Genomic DNA, 24,160 nt, shown 5'->3' on the forward strand with positions numbered 1-24,160 from the left:
GCCATACTTCAATAATTGGATCAAATAATTCTTCAAATGTGCAATACGATTCTGCGTCTGGTGCATATACTCCAATCTGTGAATCTAAATTCTCCAGGCCTGAAACATTTTTAAGTTTTATCCCCTGGCCAGCAACTTTAATTCAAATTTTTAATAGCTCATTCAACTATATTGTTAGGGGTTTAATTTTCAAAACTCAAATTTCTAATATAAATGTATCGAGTTTAGCATCAAATCAAACGGGCTTACAACCGATTCCAATTATTTTACTGTCTTTTTAAAAACCATTAAAATGACGGCCGTTTAAATTATGGGATTAAAAAATTGACGAGAAACGTTATACAGTTTCCAAAATATTTATTTTGAATAAATAAAACCCAACTATCACAGATAGACTAATAAATAAGAATACAATTTTCAGAAACCATACTCTCACAGTGCATGGCAAATTATAGTACGGGTCCTAAAAATCCTTTTTAAAAACAAAAAACCTACAATTTTACGTTAGAGACTGCTCTTTTCGGAATTTAACGAAAATCAGCTAATGAAAAATTGCTAATTTATATTTGGACTGAAATGGAAGTTACCAATTACAGCCACTTTTAATCCAAGATCTTTCTAATAAAATCAAGATTTTGACTACAACCACTTTTAATCCAAGATATTTCTAATAGAATTAGAATCTTGATTCCACCTTATGCCATATTTGCTTAACCGGATTTAAGTTTTTTGCTATATTTTATTTTGAGTGTGATAAAATTATTTCATAGTAATAATTACCTGATTGAATAATATCTTTGATATTAGCACCGAAAGTTGGAGTACCTCTTGATTTTAATGTATCATATAAGTCAGGGATCAAATATCTCTTCAACAATGATTTTGTATTAGAATCGCGGAATTTTTCAAATTGACTTTTTAGATCAAGACACTTGCATTCATCAGATGAACCAAAAAAAGTATTCATTTTCAAAAGATTTTGTAATTCTCTGCAAATACAAGATTTTCGGTTACAAATCGTTTATATTTATTTATTTTTTAATTTAAGTTTATGCGATAAATTAACAAAGAAAAATGGTTTTTTTTTTAGTGAAATTAGTTTCTATAAAAACGATTTCTGTTAATAGCGACAAATATGAAATTATGTAGGTACTTTTGTTAGGTATGCATATTTTTACAGTTAATTTATTTTGAGCCTTATTAATGAGCCTTCAATAGAAAAGCCCTTCTTTGACTTAAATAGAAAAAGTTTACACGTATAACAACATCTATGCGAATACTATACACGCAGAGACATCTATGAATACTAAACGAAACTAAACAAAATGTCAATTAATGTGTGACCTATAAAAACTTTCATCCCCTATTTAACTCCTTTCAAGTTTTTTTTTCTCGACAAAAAATAGCCTATGCTCTTTATTTCTATACCGGTAACAGTCATATAAACAGACAGGCAGAGTTACTTCCATATTTATAGTATTAGTTAAGAATCTGTAAAATTTAAGTCAAGTATAATATTTATTTTTATTGTTTCAGGGGCGACATAAACGAAATGCAACGTTTCCTGGCGGTCAATCAACGACAATTTTACAAGGTCCTACAGCTACAATACGTAGTGGTACACCAAATCCAATACGACCTCGTTATAATAGTTGTCATACAGAATCATCCACAGCACCTGGACCTAATTGTGGAAGTAACAACAATAATGGCACAACAAATTGGAATAATAATCCAAATAATACAACAAATCAACAGGACACAATACCAACACGTGATAGTGATTCACAAAATTTATCATCACAACCCCCTACAAAAGATGTCTTAACTTCGTCACCAACTTTAATAGAAACTCGAACAGGTAAATATTTTGATATTATTAACTTCTTCTATCGCTTAATAAACTGTAATTTAATAGTGAATACAAGTATTCAAACTTAAATTTAGAATAACCTTTAATTTTCTTAAAAAGATTGCTTAGATTAAAACTTGGCGTTAAGTTTAGGCATCAAATCTTTTTTAATTAACTACAATTTATCTTGGTAAACAGCAAAAATTTAGCTTCAAAAAGTGTTAAAATTATCAAATTTTGAAAGATTTTTTTACAAGTAATCTCTCAATTAGGACAAAATAGACCGGAAAAAAATAAATACAGAAAAAAGAGACCGTACATATCTGTAATATTGTCTCATTTTTGAACGCAAATTAATTCAGTTGGTTAGTTCAATTCTGTCCGCAGTATGCAAAGGGTAGCGGGTTCGATTCCCGCCGTCGCAACAAAATTAATTTAATTAAAATTTGTGTTGTGCTGGTGTAGTGAATGGTATATGCATGAAGGAGGTGCACTCAGCCTCTGAAATTGAGTAGCTAGCCTAAGTGTGTCCTTCGTGGACAGCCAATATAACCTAACCTAACCTTGAACGCAAGAGGAAAAAACTTCAGAACCCAACCAACTCCTCTATAATCGACAAATTCAACCCAACCAACTCGCAATAACAACAATACTCCGAGTCTAATTTTCGGTCTATTTTTTCGATCTATTTTTTTCCGGGCCTATTTTTTCCGATTACCGTTTTATAAAAACTTTGATTTGATGGATAATTGTTGCCTTTTCACGTCAATCTTGGCATAAGTGCGTCCATCTTGTATATTTGCACAAATCTCATCAATTTATCACAAATTTGAACTGTCCATTTATGTGACTAGTGAACTTTTATATTGTGAATAGCATTGTCGATAGGCAAAATATTCCGTAGCCCACTTAAGTCCTGATATTCATATTTATTTGACTGTGCCTGCCTCATTAGGAGGCTTTGTATTTCTAAATTACATCTTCTCAGCACTCTCGATATTTTGCAAAATTACTCATCGAAAGGAGTAAGAACTTTCATCTTTTAAATAAAATCAAGGCTCAAGCTAAAGTTTAATTTGGATATTGAATAATTTCAGAGTTTTTTTTTAAAGATATATGTTACTTTGAATTATTTCACAAAATATCCAAAACTATAATAATACGCTAAATCCTTCACTTCCATAGAATAATCGCTTTATTGAAAACCCAAATCGTATAGGTTGTCGAATCAGTATGTACTGATTCGTAGTAAGTCTGGCTCTCTATGCCGCAACTTGTCAAGATAAAAATAATTTCTAAACTGCACCCAAAAAAATGAATTAAAATCATTAATATTTTTATTTAAATTAATATTTATAATTAATTTTTTCTCAAATATTTAAAACAAAGAACCATTTAATAAATGATTTTGAAACTTCCTTCATATTAAATTGAAGAAAAAAAATCGGAATGCACGTAAAATTATTATTATTATTATTATTATTATTAAAATTTCTACATAATATTATGTGCAGTAACCATCAAACAAGACAAGGTAAGTCAACAAACATACAACAAACTATAAGTAACAAGCGAAGCGGTTAAAATTATTGCATAATACCTGATATTATAAATATATGCTACAGAATTACATTACATACAAACACATGTTTTACCTGTTTATTTGTAATATATAACGCATGCGTATTGGTTCAGCAGATAGACGACTTATCATGTTGTACAACTTTTTGCTTTTGTTTTTTTTTTTCTATTTCTCTAGAATCTGTAAACAAACAATAAAAATCAGTTTATTTTTTCAATGGTCACAATAGCTTCTTCGATAAAATTAACAATTAATTTTTTTCAACTAGAAAATCCAATTCCCCAAATTCACCTTGATTAATGTTTCATTTAATTAGCGTAATTAACTTAGCAAATTTTTTTATTTTAACGATGAAGTTTTTTCGGAAGAATACTTTAATGCAAAAATGTTGCCAATGTATTACCGCATTATCCCAACGATAATTTATGCTAATTAGGTATAGATAAAGGTATGCACTGTCAATAGTTCTTGCATATTTTGATTCAGCTTTTGGTGTGCGTGAAGAATTTGTTTTGTCTAGCATTGTATTGAGTCGAGAAACCCTTCTCTTGCAAGATATCCCACACGCACAACGATAAAAATTATTGTAATATATGTATCAAAATATTCGCTTGATAAAGGTAAGAGATAATAAACATAAAGGGATGCGCGAAAAAAAATCAATTATTCAATTTTATTGAAGGAAATGAACTTTTAAAAGTGCCCAGTGCTTGAAATTCAATTGTAACTTTAACCATTCTTAACTTTAAAACCACTTTTCTTTATAAATTTTTTTCCCACCAAAGAACATTTACTCTGATTTTTGACCCTGTGGTGTTAACAATTAACACACACATACAGTACTATATTAAAAACAAATGTACTCTAGACTGTTCTAAAAAGAAACAAACAATATCGTTTTATAGTAAAATAAATGCAATAGAACATACGTGACAGTTCTAAAATTTACTAGACTGTATGGTACGTGACAATTCTAGAATTCGCTAGACGATACGATAACAATGGATTGTAACTATATAAACAGCAGTGTGCGATACCGTTAGCAGAGATTACAATAGGAGAGATTAAAATACAGACTCTTCAAGTTAACTACAGAACGAGTGAAATGAAGAACTCATCTATCAGAATAACATTAAAATAGAAGTGTTGTGAATTATATTATATTTGTATGTAGTAAAAAAAAAAACTAAACACTAAAAATTCGAATAATTATCAGCATAGACAGTTCAATTTTTTATTCCACAAATTCGATTACCTGTTAAGCCTGCTATATAATAGGTGACCCCGACGTGATCTGAACACGCGACCTTCACAAATTTGAACATATTTTATCGAGTATATTTAATGTTTATAAAAAAAAAAAAAACATTTTTCTCACCTACGTGCAGAACGAAGTTGCCGTTTTCTGCATCCATCGGGTGACAATGAACATGAGATTTGAGACATTCTTTTTTTTTTTGTCCCTAGATGTGTAATATACTATTTCTTCACTAATATCTTGCCGTGCTCAATAAACAATTAGTAATAGCGTTTCATTTTGTTACACAATATACTTTTATTACTATTGTTTCGAGGTTTTTCTCAATTTTAGGATTCTCATAATAAATTAATAGATTTAATTTAATATTTTTACTTAATAGGTAAAAATAAAAAATAAAATTATTAAATTTTAATTAATACCAAAAAATAAATTAATTTAAACAATATAATTAAAAAATTGAGTTGAAAAAAAATTCCAAAAATAAATTACGCAACAAATATTCAAAAATTAAATAATTTAAAAATGATGACTTTACATAAACATTACACACACATAAATATAGTAAATATTTAGTTTTTTTTAATTATTATTAGATATTTAAAAAAAAAAAAAAAAAAAAAAAAAAACTCATTTTTAACAACAAATCGGATAAAAAGAAACAAATTTATAAATATTCGGCTATTACAACATATATTCAATATTTAATTTTTTTTGAATGAAATTCTTCGAATGAATATCTAAATAACATGAACAATTTTGCTTGTATGTCGTGTATGTATTTATACATAGATATGTAACAAATGTAAAATATGAAATATTGTTGAGTAGTAAAAAATGTTAACATTATCTATGTTTTTCAGTAAAAAAACTCATGAGCAAATTTTTTTAATATAATGTTCAAGAGTTTCTGAAACTATTCAACCGAATTAAAATGGTTTTCTCACAAACAGGATGTTAAAATTTATTTAATGAAATTCCCAATATTGTAACATTTCAAGGATTCAATAATTTGTATTATGTAATGGTTGGAAATTATCTTCATGAACTATTCTATTATAATACTTAAAAAAAAAACTTTTAACAAAAGAAAACCGACTTCAAAAGAAAAACTTTTCCATAAGTTTTTTGAAGTCGGTGTCAGCCAAAGAAACTACTTTGACAGAACAGTTTGCTACATTAGCTTGGCTGACACTTACTCCAAAAATAACAATAATTTTAACTACAGTATATTATCGTTATTTTTTCACTTTTTAGTGCATATTAATTTGTTTTGGAAAAGTTTTTCTTTTCGGTTTACTTTTCGTTAAGTTTTTTTATTTTGTGATTTTTAGTGAATGTGAAGTACATTAACTAATTTGTCACTAAAAAAAGAATAATCGAAATCGGTTGGCGTGATATTGAGTTATTCGTCCTTTTGCCGTGCATACTTAATGCAAATTTAAGACTTATGGTTTTCTCATGGTTGTCAGAACTGGACCTAAATGAAATGGGACCACACGGGAGGCACAAGATTTCAAATAGATAAAGAATAATCAAAATCGGTTCACCCAGTTGAAAGTTCTGAGGTTGCAAACATAAAAAAAAATGCATTTGAATTCATAACCTCCTCCTTTTTTGTTTGAAGTCGGTTACAAAGTTCGTGTGGTGATGATACATGGTATCATCACCATATTCTCGAAAGTTACAGGTTTTATCCATTAATACTTATAGTAATGGTAAAAATAAATCCAGTCTTGATTGTCCATTATAAGGTGGACCGACCGAATTTAAATTTAATTAATTTAAGACAATAAATAGATTTATCAATTTGATTGTATAAATTTTAATAGATAGATTTAGAAAAAACGATATATGTAGCAATCAATTTCCTTAAATCATAGAAATTTTATTCGAAAAAAGCTTTTCACGAGATGAATAAATATTTCTGGAAAGTCAGTCTCACTTTCAGTCAGTCAGTCTCATTCGATACCAAGAGTGAATAACTGAATGTTCATATTTTCGAAAGCAGAGATTTTTGTAAAGAATAACTTTTTTTCATAAACCTTATAATAAACAAGTTTTCCATATGTAGCCACTTACAGTGTTTGGATAAACGCGGTAGTTTACATAACATTTTTGTGACCTAAAACATTTTGTATGTCTATATCTTTGAATTAATGCGTTTATTTATTATTAATAAAAAATTCGTGCACGCACAGAACATCAAACACACAACAATTAAAGATTCTATGATGTGTTTTTTTTTATTGCATCACATATGATGTTCTATTATTATAATCTTTAATGTATGTTCTCTTCAAATTTTAAACAAGAGCCCAAAAGAATTATTCAAAATAATTATAAACTCAATCACTATACATTTGATTTTTTTTTGTTATATATAATTAATTATTGACAGTTTAATATATATTCATATATATTTTTTATCATGACTGACTATTTTATTAGATATACCTATATATTTTTTAATTTCAAAATATTTTTGTTGACCGTGAATTTTGTGAGAACATTTTTTTTTAAATGTGCGTTTACAATTTTTTTATTTATTTACAAGTTTGTGTTTTATGACTGTAACTCATATTGTACGAATTTTGAATGTTATATAATTAAGGAGAGAATCATCAAGGCAGTAGCAGAGCCTTTTTGGTAAATTCTAGCATTTGGTCTCTGGCCTAGAGAAAAATATCCCAAAAATATTCGGGACTCCAGGACACCATAAAAAGCAATTTAATAGTGATTAAGGAGGCTGTGAAAATATTAGCTTAAATGATAAAAAAGTAGTTTCTTCTAAGAACTGGAGTTATGAATGACACAAAATAGATTATCCCTATATATTATAAATGTGAAAGTAAGCATGTTTGTTTGTTTGTTACGATTTCACGTTAAAACTAGCAAATGGTTTTTAATGAAACTGTACAGCAATATAGATTTATCAGAATAACACAGAACTATAATTTATGAAAATATATTTAAAAAAAATAAAAATATTAAATTTATTTTGACATTTACCATTTTTTAAATTTTTACAGAAATGTTTAATTTAAGGTTCAAAATGATGATTATAGATGCAACAGATCTATGATCATCATTTTGAACTATAAATTAAAGAATTCTATAAAAATTTAAAATTGTAAAAAATGTCAAACAAATCATGGCCAACTTTTTTGATATACTCAATGAATTATGACTATTTAACATTTAACAAAATTGAAAACCGTGCATATCAAGAGAGGGTGAAGGCTATAAAGCGGTGGTTTTCACTTTTATGCCCAGTGAAGCGGGTATCAAGCTAGTAGATTATATATTTTATAACTTTTTGTGTATTTATACCATGGACATAGATGTTTATGCCCTCTTCAACCCCTATTACAGTGCTATCTGTGGTATCTTGAAGTCGCGAATATTTATAAAAATCTCTGAACAATCTCAAAAGTTTATTGGAAGAACATTATTTGATAACTAAAAATTTAAAAAAACATAATTCTATTAAATATTATTAATATCGCTCAAAAGCTGCATTAGCGTTTTGGACTAAGAACAGATATAAATACGAAAATACACATTCTTCTTTGAAGTAAAATTTATTCCACTATTAATAGAGATTAATAGAAATATCTCTAGGAAAAATTATGTCGCTCGCTTTGATTTTTGTACACTAAATGATTTTACTAGAAGCACATGGGGTTTTGGTCAGCTTTAAGTGATTGATGACTGACAAAAATTTGGCCAAGTAGCAAAATTAGAAACAATACGTTCTAACGTTATTTTTAATTATTTTTGAAAATATACTACTATAGTCAAAAAAAATCTTGGGTAAAGCCTTTCTTCGTGGTATAGGTATTTTTGTAAATATTCTTCTAGTCAAAAAAAATATCTTGGCTAAATCCTATCTTCGAGGTATAAGTCGTTACTTTTCTATGTCTTTTGATTCTACCGATCAAAAAACATAAAAAAAAAACCTGTATCCCCAGAAAAACTTTAATCGAAATATAGACCATTTTTTGTCAGTAAAATTTATTTTTCGAGTTTTTATCGGAAATGGATTATTGAACGGAAGCTTTGCCAATACTATTGTAGTATATATATATATATATTTTTTTTAAATAAATAATTTCTATAGTGAGTAAAATTAGTGTATGATCAATAAAAAATGCAATATTTGAACCTCAGCAGTACTTATTTAGTGAAACATTCCAACTTGCGTATGCTTTTTCTCAATTTCCCAATAGAAATAAGTCGTCTTTTCTGCATCAAAGAAAATAGAAAAGCAAAAAGGTGTTCAATTCAAAGCCCTATACAAAAACACTCCCTTATATCTTGACACGCATCTCAATGAAATAAATAAAATAATAAATTAAAAATGATTACATAATAAATACATATTTATTTGATTGAAACAAACAACCTGTATGATGTATGAATAAATATTTGTTTATAATATTTAAACAAGAGTGAAAGTGATGAGATGAATAAAAAATAAATATAACTGTCCATCTTTTAATGCCATCTCAAATATAACATATTACGGACAATCGACTATAGGTACGTTCATAGTATGATATTCAGTACATTACCTATACGTAATATTTTAAGTTCATACATATTAGTATTAGAGGAGCATAAACAGGCGCATCCGTCGGGAAAAAATTACAGATCTGATTTTTTTGTTAAAAAGATATCTAGAGTTTGTTAGGCGAAAATCTGATCCAATTTTTGTTTAATGAATTTTTTTTTTTTGACAACTGAAATGTTATTCTTTGTACCAAGTAAAGAAAGTTAAATTAGGTTTTTTGGTTCGTTTGATGCCAAAATGGATTCTTAACAATTTTCAAAGACCATTTTCAAAAATCAAAAACAATATAATTATTTTTCGCTTTTTTCCTCAATTTCCTAGACAATTTTTGTATTATATAAATACGTATGTATTTCGACTACCAGGTAGTCATCATCAGTATGAATTAGGTAATTATCATTACTTTCACAGTGTATGTAGCTCGTTACTAATTTGATGTCGATCTGCACAACCGTTATTTATGAGAGTAATTATGATTAGCTAATCCATACTGATGATGACTGCATGGTGGTCGAAATAAGTATTTTATCTAATACAAAACTGATCTAGGAAATTGAGGAAAAAATCAAAATTTAATAACCTAACCTAACCTAGACTTTACTAAAATCCTGAAGAATATAGATTATTTCATTCTAAGTGTTTACTTTTAATTTTTAAAAGACGCTATTTTTTTTTTATCCCGACGACGGCGAGGATTATAAATCGTTGAAAATATGTATATAATTTACTATGACAGTAAATAAATTAGAAATAAAATATTGTTTAATTTACTATTATAATATCTTTGGTTTAATTTATACATGTTTTCTACATGGCACTTTGATTTACATACAGTATTATATTATTTGTAATTATAAGGCTCTATGTAAATCAAAGTACCTTGTAGAAAATATGTAAAAATTAAACAGCAATTTAAACCCCAAAATAATTATTAAAAAAAAATCGTTCAAAAACTAAAACCCCGCCGAAATCACGCTCTAAAAAGTATGAAACAAAAAAATATTTTCATCTGAAATTGTTATATTAAGTAAAATTGTCATTACTGTTAGGTGGAGGGGCGTTGTGTGAAAAATTTTTAATCGTAGAGGTGTTTTGACTGAAATCAATCATAACAATTTTTTGGTAGACGTCAAGGTTTTAGTTTTTGGACTTTTTTTATTAATATTACCCATTATAGTATTAACATATAAGAATGAAGTTGATCCTTATTCAGGGACATGAGAATACGGAGAAAAAATATATAATACGAAATTTTTCCCGACGACTGTGCCTATACCTATGTACTCTTCTAATAAGATATTATAAAGTTCATACAAAGTATACAGAGATACACAGTGATTGGTGATATTATTAAAGAAGTAAAGAGATTCCATCATCATCGTGATCATCTTCAGCACCACATGATGAGAACAAGGTCGTTGCGACTATCGATCGACACAAGAAGGGACTGACTTTTATACAATATATTGATAAATAAATAAAAATACTTATGTTACTTTTACTTTCATTATGTTAGGATGTATAAATTAACGTTTTACGATTTTATATGACTTCTGTGGAGTAACGCGTCCTTAATAAGTGACGCAAATTAGTCACAATATTTTTACAAATGTTAACTTATGTTTCTAAAGAATTTTTAGAGATTGTTATTAGAACCGACAATCGAATATTCAATCCTAAATCGATTTTCCTATTTGAAAGCAGAAGACTAAGCCTCGAAATCAAAAGTTGTGTAACTTCACATTTGAGATGATTTTCTACTATTTTCAAAATTTTCCAAAAAAATTAGAAGGTTTATATTTTGAGAACAGAGTTTGAAAATATGAATTTTCGATTTTTGATATGATAATGATTTCGTATGCAAAAAATTTATACACTATGCTTATATGCATATTATGATTTTACTAAATGCTTATTATTTTACTTTCCAAAATTTATACTGGTCCTAAACCTACAATACTTATTTAGATATCTATTCATCAGTGCTCATGAAAAGTTAATTAAAAATCTGCTACCTTGCGCTCGCAGTTCAGGAGGTTTTGTTGCACTTTCTTACTTTGTGCCGAATACTTTCGATTACCCTGAAGTAAATACCAAAACGAATAAGTTGATGAATGATATGAGAATCGTTCACAACTTTCAATTTTCGAATCCTTCCTAAATGAGGAAATAACTTCACAGACGTTTTTATATTATAATTTTTCAAATACCAGAAAACAGAAGTTTTAATCATATAAATTTTAAATTACCTATCTACTTCTATGCGCTATTTTAATACATCACGTAACATCCATTATTTTTTTATAATTCATGTTTTTTTAAATAAATTTTTTTTCTGTAATGCAAAAAAATTGTAAAAAAAAATTTTTAATGGGGCGATTAAAATTTTGTGTGCCAATTGAAGCCTCGAATCCTAATCTTTCTAAATCATTTACATGATTATCTTTTATTTTGTATTCAAAAATTTAGCCTATAAATCATCGATGCAATTGAAATAAACGTCGAAAAGAGGTTGATTTACGGTTTGTAACTAAATCGCTTTGATATAGAATGATTAGGTTTCGAAGCTAAAACTCCAATAGATATTACAGGAACAAATTTTTTTTCAAAAATGTGAAGATCGCAAAAAATAGAGGGGCTACATTAGGATACGGGGCTTAAAATTTACCAAAAATGTAACGCTAAATGTTTCTAAGAATTTAATATTGAATTTAAGAACTTGTCTATGAAATATCATAAAATTTATTTGAGTTTTATGACAATTTGGGTGATATATGAAACCAACCAAATATAACCCGCATCAATGATATCGAAATGAATCTATATCTAATGGAGTAATCGAAAAAGTATATATTTTCGATTACTTCGTCCCTGCGAAGCTACATGTTATATTTAATTGGTATCATAATACCACACAAATTAACAAAACAAATAAAATATTTTATAATAATCTCATACACAAATTGTTTAAAAGTTTAAAGTTCTACCATTTTACGTGAGAAACCCTTTATTATTTTTTTTTTATAATTTCATAAGCCTTATGACGTTACATAATAACGGAAGTAAATAAAATATAATTTTTTTTTGAAACAATCAATTTTCTAACTTCTCATTATATTGTACATAATATTATTATGTACGAAGATTTTATGGATAAAATAATTGAATTTGAAATTAATATCATCATAATATTAACAAAATTAAGAAATAACTAAAATAAATAACGAAGATATATCTTGAGAAAATATCTTTTATAATTTATCATCGGATTTTATTTTTTATTTTTTAATTAACAGAAGCTAATTTACGATAGTCAAGTTCTTTGCTTCAAATTTAATATAAATTAATAATGAATGCTAAATTTTTTAACTTTTTTGTTTTTTTATGTGGAATGTTACTGCTAAGATTAACTAAAATAATTTTTCAGTTCTTGGTTCTAACTGAAAATAATGACTTATATTAATTTTTTTATCGAAATTAAAATATTAAGAAAAAAAATTAAAATTTTTAAAACTCTTATCAAGAATATTGTACGTAATCCTCCGACCATATCAATTTAGCAATTATATAAAATAAAAATATTATTAAAAATAAAAAATATTTTAATAATATTACTAACCGTGTAAACAAGAATCAATAAAAGGACTGTAGGCTAATTAAATCGGGGAAAGCTGGAAATGATTTTAAAGAGAGTTCTTTGCACCAGTTTTTTTAAACCGTTTGGAAGGAAAGGAACAAATCACAAACTGGAAAAAAAATTAAAATTACTTTTTTTAACCTTTTTCGTATAGCACAAATAGAAAATTGTTACAAACTTTAAAAAAATTTTTGAGGAGATTAAAATCAGCTTTCCGCGATTTAATTAGCCTACAAACCGTATGTGGCTTAGCCTATATACTTTGATTAATATAGTTATTGAGCATGCGTTAATTTTTTATTTAACCTATTTTTTTCAATTATTTTTCAATTTTCTTTATATAAAATTATTGCACAGTATAAAAAATAATTTAACAGGCTGAACTTAAAAATGAATAGTCACGATCCAGTAATATTGTCAAATTCATCATCAAGTATGAGCGCTCATAAATTCTAGGATATGGCACGTAAAAAAATCCATAAATTCATGTAATAAAATGAGTAAAAATTGAAAAAAGATTATAATCCTTATCAACTAAGTTCCTTAACGACCGCACAAATGTTAGGTAATGCTAACAAACATATCTCCCCTTCTCTTCCCGACTAATATCAATCAAACCGTGTTACTCTTTTTCGGGCGTTTAGGGGGAGGTTTAGCTTTAGTATTTTTATCTTTTGTATTTTTTAAAATTCTTTTTGAAGCTATACTTTTTTGACGAGGTATGAATAAATAATAAGAGTGAATTTTTACGATTGACGGGAGTTATTGGCTGCTTTTTGTCGATACGAGCGTTCAGTTTGTTTACTGAGCACTCTCGACTAGCTCTGACCTATCGTAAATTTGCTAAGTTGCGCTGAATAGAGGTTAGCCAGACACGATCAATCACTAAACAGACATACACTTAGTGAATATACGTATGTTTATAGCGCGGCGTAGAGTTTAAGAGAGATAGCGCATGCATTTTCAAATTTGTGTTCCCTTCTCAAATTATATAACCTACATTGGAACCCGCAACATGTTGCCATGAGCTCATTTCAATGCATGCAGTAAAAAAAATACTGGATTGAAATAAAGACGTTTACTTGGTTTTTGAAAATCTTATAGCAAGTAAATATTTCTCGAGTCAACAATCTAAATACTTCAATTAAAAAATAAGTATTTTACTACCAAAAACTTTTCTTCTTGTTACCATTTTAAGAACGCCTGGGCCTGACAGTGTATCACGACTACTGCAAGAGCTGTCACAGTGGTGAGGAGGAGGAGACAATCTGTCTCATCTTCTCTGTCACTGCATAGCTTTTGCCATGAAGAGATAGACTTACTTGAGCCAGCCTCTCTTTGACGACCTTTCCGACCTAAAGTCCGTCGACGTAAAAGCTCTCCTGCTGTTCTTAAACAGCTCCAAATGGTTCATGGAGTAGTGGCCGGGGATGGGCCACCCCTTTTATGGTATCACAACGGACCCTATGGTTTAAGTGTGTCCCACCCCAGGACAGCCACTCTGACCTAACCTAACCTACCATGTGAAGAAGTTTCCTACAAATTGTATTTTTTTTACGGTGCATTGTTAGCAGAACTTTAACCTAATCTAACATACAAAGAAGTATAGCTTCTAACACCCATGCATAACTTTTTTTACCACGCACCCAATTTTCTTTTAATTTTTTGTTTTTTGTTTTTGTTTTTTGCATTTTTTGTTTACATTTTTTTATAGTTTATAAAGACCAACCTCCATCATCCGCTTCACCACCAACACGTGATAAAATAAACACTGCGGAGAAGGCACGATGTCGTCAACGTAATACCCAACAACGACTTGCTTCTTCTGGTCGTAATAATATGACTACAACTGATGCTACAACACCAACATCACATCACCATCAAATTACACCCATAACACCACCATCATCATTTAATAATAATAACAATAATAATACTTTATCAATGGTTCAAAACTCTGAAAACAATACAAACACTACAACATCTTCACCAAAATTATCATCACGAACCAATAATCAATCGTCAAATAGTCAAATAAATGTGGATAATTATACAACAAATTGGAGAAAAATTATACCAGATCCACCGCGTATGTATTTTTTATTTATTTTTTTTTTTGCATTATTATTTTTATTTTTATTAACTTTCGGAAAATTTTACAAAAAATATTATGCCATACACATTTTCGAATGTATACAAATATTTGTATTTATATTTTGGGTGGTTATGGAGAATGAATAACAATTGACTAACATTTCTTACAGAGTGTTCAGAAAAATATTGTTCTTAAGTCCCCCCTCATTTTCTGGTAAACTTGTACAGAGCTACCGAAACGTGCGTATGAATTAATATCTATATTTATTGAAACCTGTACAGACTAACAGAACAATCTTGAAAATCGATTCGGTTTACCAATGCCAGAGTTCGGCCATACGCTGTACCGGAAATTATGTGTCAATTACTTTCCTACTCGAAAAGCTTGGGTTGAAATAAATACTTCTTCCCATAAAACAAGGAAACTCTAAGTTGTAGTTAATCTCTGATGAGGATAAATGCAATTTATTATTACTTTACCTTCTTTATAATGAAAGGAATGCCCAAAAGAGGCACTTTTCATAGTATATTGCGACCCTAGACCCGAAACTTGAATTTCCTGGCGTACGTGATACAAACCAATCGAAGATATCCCGAGGCTTAATAATAATACAAACACATTAATATGAATCAAATTTCATTATGCATTAATAAAAGCACATAATCACACGAGCGGTATTAAAATGTGCTTTCTAGATGCTGTTATAGTTCGATGGAAATCAAAATTAAACGCAAGCGAAGAGAGTCATTTGTCTGGGACTTTGGATACGTTGTAGAGGATGAAATCATACAACGAAATCATGAAAAAATGTCGAAATCATATAATTTCATGAACTAATTTTTTATAGGTTTTGACTATGTTTTTCCCGTAAATTCACCATCTAGCTGATTTTTTCTAACAAACTAGCTGAGTTTTGTTTTTCACATTTATCGCTATATAAAACTGCAACTTTTTGCTTATACAGGGTGCTACTTAAGTTGGCTACATATGGAAAACTTTTTTATTATAAGGTTTATAAAAAAAAGTTTTTTTCATAAAAATCTCTTTTTTTTGAAAATATTAATATTCAACTATTATTCACTTTTGAAATCAAGTGTACAGGATACTACAAATTGAAAAAGCTCGATAGGTCGATACAAATTGAAAAAGTTCGAATATTAATGGTCGTTTAGAAATGTAAACCATCCATGTCTCCAGTTTATTTTTGCCTCAACGTATCCACCTTCGCGTTATACATGGTGATTGTTATTTACAAAATTCTTTAAATGCCCTGCTACATATCTCGGGAACGGTTTTTAGAATCGTTTCCCTTATTATCTGTCCTAAATTTTTTACATTTCAAACGGCCATTAACATTCCGTTCGAATTTTTGTAGATACCCTGTACATTCAATGTAAAAAGTAAATAGCTGAATGTTAATATTTTACAAAGCAAAGATTTTTATAAAGAATAACTTTTTTTTCGTAAACCTTATAATAAAAAAGTTTTCTATATGTAGCCAACTTAAGTAGACACGCTGTATATTACCCATTTATCGTCGAATTTCGCATGAAAAATACCAATTATGAGAAAACCGCCAAGTACGATTTAAGCACCGGTACGCAATACGCTTCTCTCCCCTACATACAAAATATATTTTTAGTGTAAGATCTTTAAATATATTGCAAACATTTTTATAGTACATGCATAATAAAATAAATATATAACAAATAAAAAATAAAATCGAAGTGCATGGTAAAACGCAAATACAAAAGAAAACCATTTTATGAATGTTTATTTTAAAACAGAAAATAAAATTTACGATTTTACACAAATGACTCTGTAAAAGAATAACTATAGCATGTATTATTATACTTACCATACAGAGTTGGAACAAAAATCTACTATCTATACTTTTACAATTCACTCAATATTTTAGATCGTAAGTTGCTGTCAATAAGTGCAAGTCTTCTACGATTACAAACAATAACTGCAACGCGTCTGCAAATGCACATATAAAAATAAAAATTACTTAAAAGTAAATTAACATTTTTGCCATGAACCTTTTCTAATGTTGCACTTGTACACGTGTAACAGAAATATTTTTGATCAAAAGATTTGAAACAAGTGTCTCAAGTTTTTTGAATCGCAATCATATCGTGTTTCTATGTATGAAATACTTCCCACACATAATTAATAATAATACTGTAAAATTAAAAAAACTAAATTTGTTACAGAGCATGCTAAAATTTTAACAGTATATTGAAATGAATAGCAAAATAAAACAGATCGAACTAAAAAATATTTGCAGATTAAAATTCATTATTTACCATATTTAATAACCAGGGTTTTTATTTTTTCCGACTTTTGACAAATATTGCAATACTAGATGCCCAGTGCAAAAATTTCACACCCATAGCCACAAAAATAAGCTATAAAAAGTATACATCCATTTGACCCCCAAGTAGGCACATGCCTTCACTCCGAGAAAAATTTTGTATATATGGACAATTTTTGACACCCAAAAAGTTTAAAAATATAGTCAATTTGTTTACACAAATATATGTTAAAAATAGCAAGAAAAAATAAAGTTTATAAAAAATTTTTCGAAAACAATAATTTTCGACTTAGATGGTGCAAATTATCTTGAATATGACACCACATTCAATAAAATTGATGAAGTATTAAGGGAGCAAAAAAAATACAAATAAAAAAATACCTCATAATAGAAATAATATATGAACATTAAAGATTGTGTAGAGCCTCAGTTTTCAGTTATTCAGTAGTTCGACACGTTTAGTTATTTGACAACCTCTGCCCGTGCTTTCCGCGCCGCTACCTACGCTTGTGCCAACATCAAACCTCTTTAATTTTTCCAAACTGCTCAAAATATTTCAAGAAGTAATGGCTCGAATATTCAAGCATCATAAGTGTTCACTTCACTTTACGTTTTATAAATATACAAAAGTGACCAACGTGGCGACAAATTTTACACCTAGCTCAAAAAGTTCTATCTCCAAAAAATGTAGAATTTTACGGTAAATAAGAAAAATATTTTTTTTCAAATACTCTTGATGTGTTAAAATCCAAAACTTGTTCATATTAGTATAATTACTTTTTTTTAAGAAAAACTTGATTTTAAATAAAATAGATTTAAAATGAGTTCGTGTTCCCATTTTGTTGAGCCACATTGTATTTAAATGTAAACTTTTTGTAATAGTAAAATATTTCTTTTCTAAATAGTAATGATTGTTTTTGTTCTATTAACGAGACAAAAGTTATTTATATATTTTCCAACTGTGTATAGAAAAAAATGAAACGCTCTGCAAGACTGCCTGAACTGCATCTATGCTCCACGTATAATACTTATCTTTTTAAAATAAACTTTTTGAACAAACCTTATACATATACAAAACAACAAACAGAATAATGTTATTCGTAGCTAAAATAGCATAAATTTTATAATAATAACAATCCAATCTTCCTGTTCTATGCTATTACGACGATTGCGCACGCTACTCATGAAAATAATTGTTACTAAGCCATTTATAAAGAGAAGAAGTACCGACCACTATATATTTATTAGCATTATAGTTTTAGTGCCGAAGCTGCGGTAAGAGAAATTTTGTTTAGTGTTTTCCAGCACCAACTTTGGGGTGGAATGAGTTGTAGACAGCATATACTGTAGTGTATATATGTATAAAGCAAGCTGGAAAACACTCATCAAAATTTCTTTTTCCGAAGCTGCGTCATCCTATTTCTTACCGTTTAGCAGCTAAATTGGCTATTAAAGAAACCCGAAGAACTAGGTCCAATCTGCTACCAGAACATGATGTCCCCTAAAAATATTCTGCTACTTTTATTTAAGTTATTTTTTGATTGGTTAACTGCAAAATGAGCTATTAGCCACTATAGATTAAAATGACCCACCCTGTATAACCAATTTTATTCTACCATTCTGTGCCGGGAAATAGGTATCAGCTAAAGAACTGTTCGTAGATCGTCCTGCCTTTCAAAGTGTGTTAAATGAGTTGCATATACCGCATGCAGTGTGTTAAAATTCCACCGGGTACAACTTATTAAAATTTCTTTTACCATAACTCCGGTACTATTTACAAAACAAGATCTAAAATTTCATTTCTTACTAATTTTAGATTATTTAACTAGAGAAAAACACGTTCAGTATATGTTTCCAGGTTGTATATGTGTCTATAGGTTGTATTTGCCCTCGAGAAAAAAAGGATAGGCAACAAATTAAAAATAAGTTACCAACGCTTCTATTATAAAAAATAATTGTTACCATCGCCTCCGTCATACATGTAAGGATATCAAAAATATTTCTCAGCAATTTATTTAGTATGATATCGTTAATAACAAAATTTTTTTTGACACTTGTATATTTTGTGTGTCCTATGTCCCTCCTGCCTACCTTCCCCCACACCCTTACACTTCTCTTGCTATTACACATCAATCTGGCTCCATGTACTTTCGAGTCCTTTGCTATTTTGTAAAATAAAATAAACCGAGTAAAATGATTTTAAAAAAAGTTGTTGAGTTCAAAGAATTCATCTCATAAAGTGCTTAAATTTGAGTTTGAGCTTCGGGTCAAAAACTTTCATTTGAAATATTTATCTATATCTAACTTACCCTATAAGATATTTCTGACTGAAGAGCGGCTAAGGACTTATGAGACAAACTGTATACATATTCTTTAAATATTATAAATACTTACTTTGGTATAACCACATTATATTTTTAGCATTAAAATGCTGGTTATTACACCTTGTTAGAAAGTTTATTATCATATTTAAAAAGAATCGTCTCGTCGCGTCGCCTTGCATCTTCCACAACGAGAACAATTATCAGTATCTATTTGCATTCGATATGCTATAAAATGTTAAGACTTTTTTATGCATCAAATACTTAATTTGAGCTTTTTCTGTACCTATAAACCAATAACTTCTACCAAAGATTGATAACACCTTAAATTACCTTATGGACTGCATTTTGTCAAGCACTTATAGTTCGTAATAGATCGAAATCTCAGAAGATGCGAACGTGACAAATAAGTTTAATAATTATAAGGTGAAATATTAATGGTTACCACATAGATAAAAGATTTAGTTGTAGGTTACCATTAGTATATCCGTATTAGGAGATATAAATAAACTAACATTATTGGCGCGAAATTTTAGAAGTCACTACGTCACCATAATATCAATTAATTGACTTTTAGAATACAAGCAACGAAAATCAATGGATGTAAGACCTATAAGTGAACAAATAGTTGGAAGGATGGAAAAAGTTTTACATTATTTCAACCCTTTGTTCACTCACAGGTGTGTGCTCATGGTTTCTGCTCCAAGTGTATATTCTAGCAACCAATAAATACATGAAACATGACCTATTAAACCGTTAAGATTTCCATATTTTAGTGTAAATTTTACAACGAAATTTTCGATACGAAGATCATGCGGCAGTTATCGCCAATAATACTAGTTCCTAAATATTGAAAGCATAAGTGAGAAAATTTTCGAATAAAATCTGTCATAATTTCACAGCCCATAAAGTCAATGGTTACGAAGTGCCCCTACCGATAATTAATCACCATTTTCATGTGGCTTTTGGATATTTCATCGACGACATATGGCTTTTATTACAGTAAAAGATGTTACAAAAATCAGCTAATAAAGGAAAATGAAAAAAACCGCTCGCATTTTGTTAAAAACTAATGGAATGTGTTTCTTAGGTACCAAATATCATTATTAATGCATGAGTTAATGGCGAAAATGTTTCAATTTATTTATAAAAAATAAATTTTTAATTCAATGAAACCATTAATATTAAAGTTCACTTAAATAATTAGTAATTAGGCAACTTGTATGACGTAAATGTTAAGAGTTTGTCAAATAATCAAGAACTATTATACAGGTATAACGTATACGTCATTCAAGTTGCCTATTTATTAATTTGGAAGTCAACTTTAACATTAACCGTTCCATTGATTTGCGCCACTAACTCATGCCTTACTATTGATATTTGGCACCTAAGAAACACATTCCATGAGCTTTTAGCAAAATGCGAGCGGTTTCTTTCATTTTCCTTTATTTGTAACATCTTTAACTGTACTATTCGTTAATTATCGTTTGTAATTTTAAGAACTTCTCAATTTATATTAGTCAAATTGAAATTTTTATAATAAACAAAGTTGTAGAAAATAAAATTTGGAACACTTCATCCCCGAAACATTTCACTAATTTAATATTACCGGATATGCTTATGTTCATTGTTTTCATAATTTTGTCTTTAAACGTAAATATGTCCGTAAATATTTAAGTTAGAGAAAAATGCTTAGAACATAAACTGTGTTAAAATAAAAATTTTAAGTTTACTAATATTAATCAAGAAAATCTCAAAATAGCAAAAAATAATTAACGAAAGCTTATCTCGTGATTGGTACATCGAATCCAAAAACATGCAAAGTATTTTTTGAATGGAAATTTGATGTGGAATTAGTCTGGTTCTTTTGTGTGTACTTATATGGAACACCTTGTATACTTCAATAAGAGCTACCTTCTTCACATTGAGGTCTAAATGCATCTGAAGTAAAACATAAGATTGTTTCCACAATCCGCGAACAGTTGTTTCTACTTTCAAGAAAATATTTGTATATTAAAAGGATTTTTAAGCAAATTGTCTTTATAATAAATATTATTTATAAAAAAAATATTACTTACTTTCTACATGATTAAACTTTCTTGTAATATCTATAAAGAAAAGTATCAGAAAGAATTTGTTGTATTTGTAAATAAAATAAATAAATTACAAATACAAAATACAAAAACAACAAATACAATTATAATAATATATCAAAACCACAAATAACAACTTGTTATTACTATTTAGAGGTATGATTATTATGTGAATATTTTGTTAAAAGAGAATTAACCGACGTATTTTCGAATACCATTATTTAAATAAGTAATGTGATGTAGTTAACACCTACTTTCTGATATCATTATCTTTATTCACATGGTGTTGGTTTCCACATAATTATTATGAATAGTTAACATAGGGTTGAACAAGCTATCGTTGCTCGTTGATATCAAGATTACAATTAGGTATTTTTTAGTGTACACTTTAACATCAAAACATTAAGCAAACTAATTGTAAAAGCCGAGGGTAAATTTGGCCTTCTCAGCAAATCGGATCCATTCACTGTACAAAATTTCGAGAAAACAACACTTACAACATTTCTCTGTCTTGCCACTCCATTCTTAAACCATTCAAAACTCTATTCATTCATCTTGGCCGTGATCTTCTTTCCTCCTGTTTGCGTATATTGTGGCATTTAAAACGTTATTTAGCATCCTTTCATGGCATAAAATTTGTAGCATTTTATGCCATTATGCGCATTGTCCAAGGGTAGCGTTTTGTGTAAATCCCACCTTGTGCTAAATAAAAAGGATGCTAAAAAAATGCCGAAAGGATGCTAAATAACGTTTTAAATGCTGATACAATAAAATACATGTACAATTTTAACTGAAGAGAAAAATTCTAAGCAAACAGGGGCGTAGGAACGAAATTTTTGCTGGGTGGGCAGGTTCGAAATTTTTTTTTTTGCTGGGTGAGCAGAAAGGTCAATTGTTAGTGAAAAACTATTGTTTTGCCCTTAAAATTATCCTACACGAAATTTTAATTGAGCAATAAAATTTTTAATCTCTTCAACGAAGGGACATGGCCCACCCAGGGAAATTCCTGGGTGGGCAGCTGCCCACCCTGCCCATACGGCTCCTACGCCCCTGTAAGCAAATCTTTTTTTGTCGATGCTATATATATGCTTCAGAATTCATCTTATCGATGCTATATACTTAAGAATTCGTCTTATCGATGCTATATGCTTAAGAATTCGTCTTATCGATGCTATATGCTTAAGAATTCGAATTATTTCAGAAAGCGTATGAACCAGGATTTAAAAATTATACATTTGGTTGAGAATATGTTTGAACAATTCAAAAGTATAAAATTTTTCAACATTTTTCGCCATATCTAAGATCAAATTCACATGTACGCAAAAATAATTTGACATTTTTCGATCAATTCTCCACCTAAAGCCATAGCCCATGTAGCCCAATATGTAAATTCAGGCCTGATTTTACGCATTTTAAATCAAAATTATAAAGAAACAACATGAATTACAACAAATACATGTCTTCCCAAGATGTTGGAATGCTATACGAAAATAGTGAAACACAAGAACTAAGAAAATGAAAGAGCAGAGTATTATTCGATATTACCGATATTTCTTTTAACCAATAGATTTATAGAACTTCGAATTCAATTTCGGTTGATTCTATTTGGTTCTCGGCGAAATTTTTCTAAAAGATGTTTATGATGATCATTTTTCTAAAATTTTCATGTACATGTTATTAGTTACGACCAAGAGTTCACTTTTTAATGATCAGTGTGGAATGGAGAGATTGAATTATAATCAAAGGATTAGCATTCTATTTCGCACTTCCTTTCTTAAACTACATTTAATATGTTTAATCATATTAAAACATGTCAAACATTGTAATAAAAACTTTTAAAAATATCCAATTATCAATTTATATTCTTGAATAATAAAATTATTATTATTGGATATAAATACATAAATTAATACAAAAAAAATGAATAAATAGACCACGTTAATTTTTTAATACATTACTAATTAGATAAATATCGTCTATTTCTTATTACTTACAGTTTATCAGGTTATTATTTTATAAATTTTATTATGCGCAAGTTGTATATTTAATTAATAAATCGATCATATTAAAAACATGTATTTATATTTGTAGTTATTTTTCTTGTTAAAAATTTTATTGATGCAATAAATTAAAAAACAAGAAAAAAAAAGAAAATCTTCATTAACGAACATTAAACACTTTTAGTTTATTAAATAAATTAATATAAAAAATTATTGCGTTGAATACATATTAAGTTTATTGCTATTGAAAACATAAACTTTAAAATATATTCAAAGTTACTTGTTCATTTTTAAATAAAATTAACATTTTAATGATTTTAAAAACCTTTATGTGTCTGCTAGAAGTTCAGAAAGAACAGTCCATCTTAAACGTAAACTAAAATTATAAACATGCAGTTTTCTGCTTTATCAATTTTGTATTACATGGTT

The 24,160-nt window shown here is 28.5% G+C and overlaps 1 protein-coding gene across 1 annotated transcript in view; it reads left to right on the forward strand.

Annotated features, from left to right (window-relative positions):
- The window catches only part of LOC123290617 (protein outspread), a 449,936-nt gene that overhangs the window by 416,055 nt on the left and 9,721 nt on the right, over positions 1–24,160 (forward strand). The window contains exons 5-6 of the mRNA XM_044870872.1: positions 1,537–1,861; positions 14,620–14,994. Of these exons, the coding sequence (XP_044726807.1) occupies positions 1,537–1,861; positions 14,620–14,994 (700 nt within the window). The remainder of the gene's footprint in view (positions 1–1,536; positions 1,862–14,619; positions 14,995–24,160) is intronic.

This window comes from Chrysoperla carnea, chromosome 1, assembly GCF_905475395.1.
Source record: "Chrysoperla carnea chromosome 1, inChrCarn1.1, whole genome shotgun sequence".
Taxonomy (NCBI): Eukaryota; Metazoa; Arthropoda; class Insecta; order Neuroptera; family Chrysopidae; genus Chrysoperla; species Chrysoperla carnea.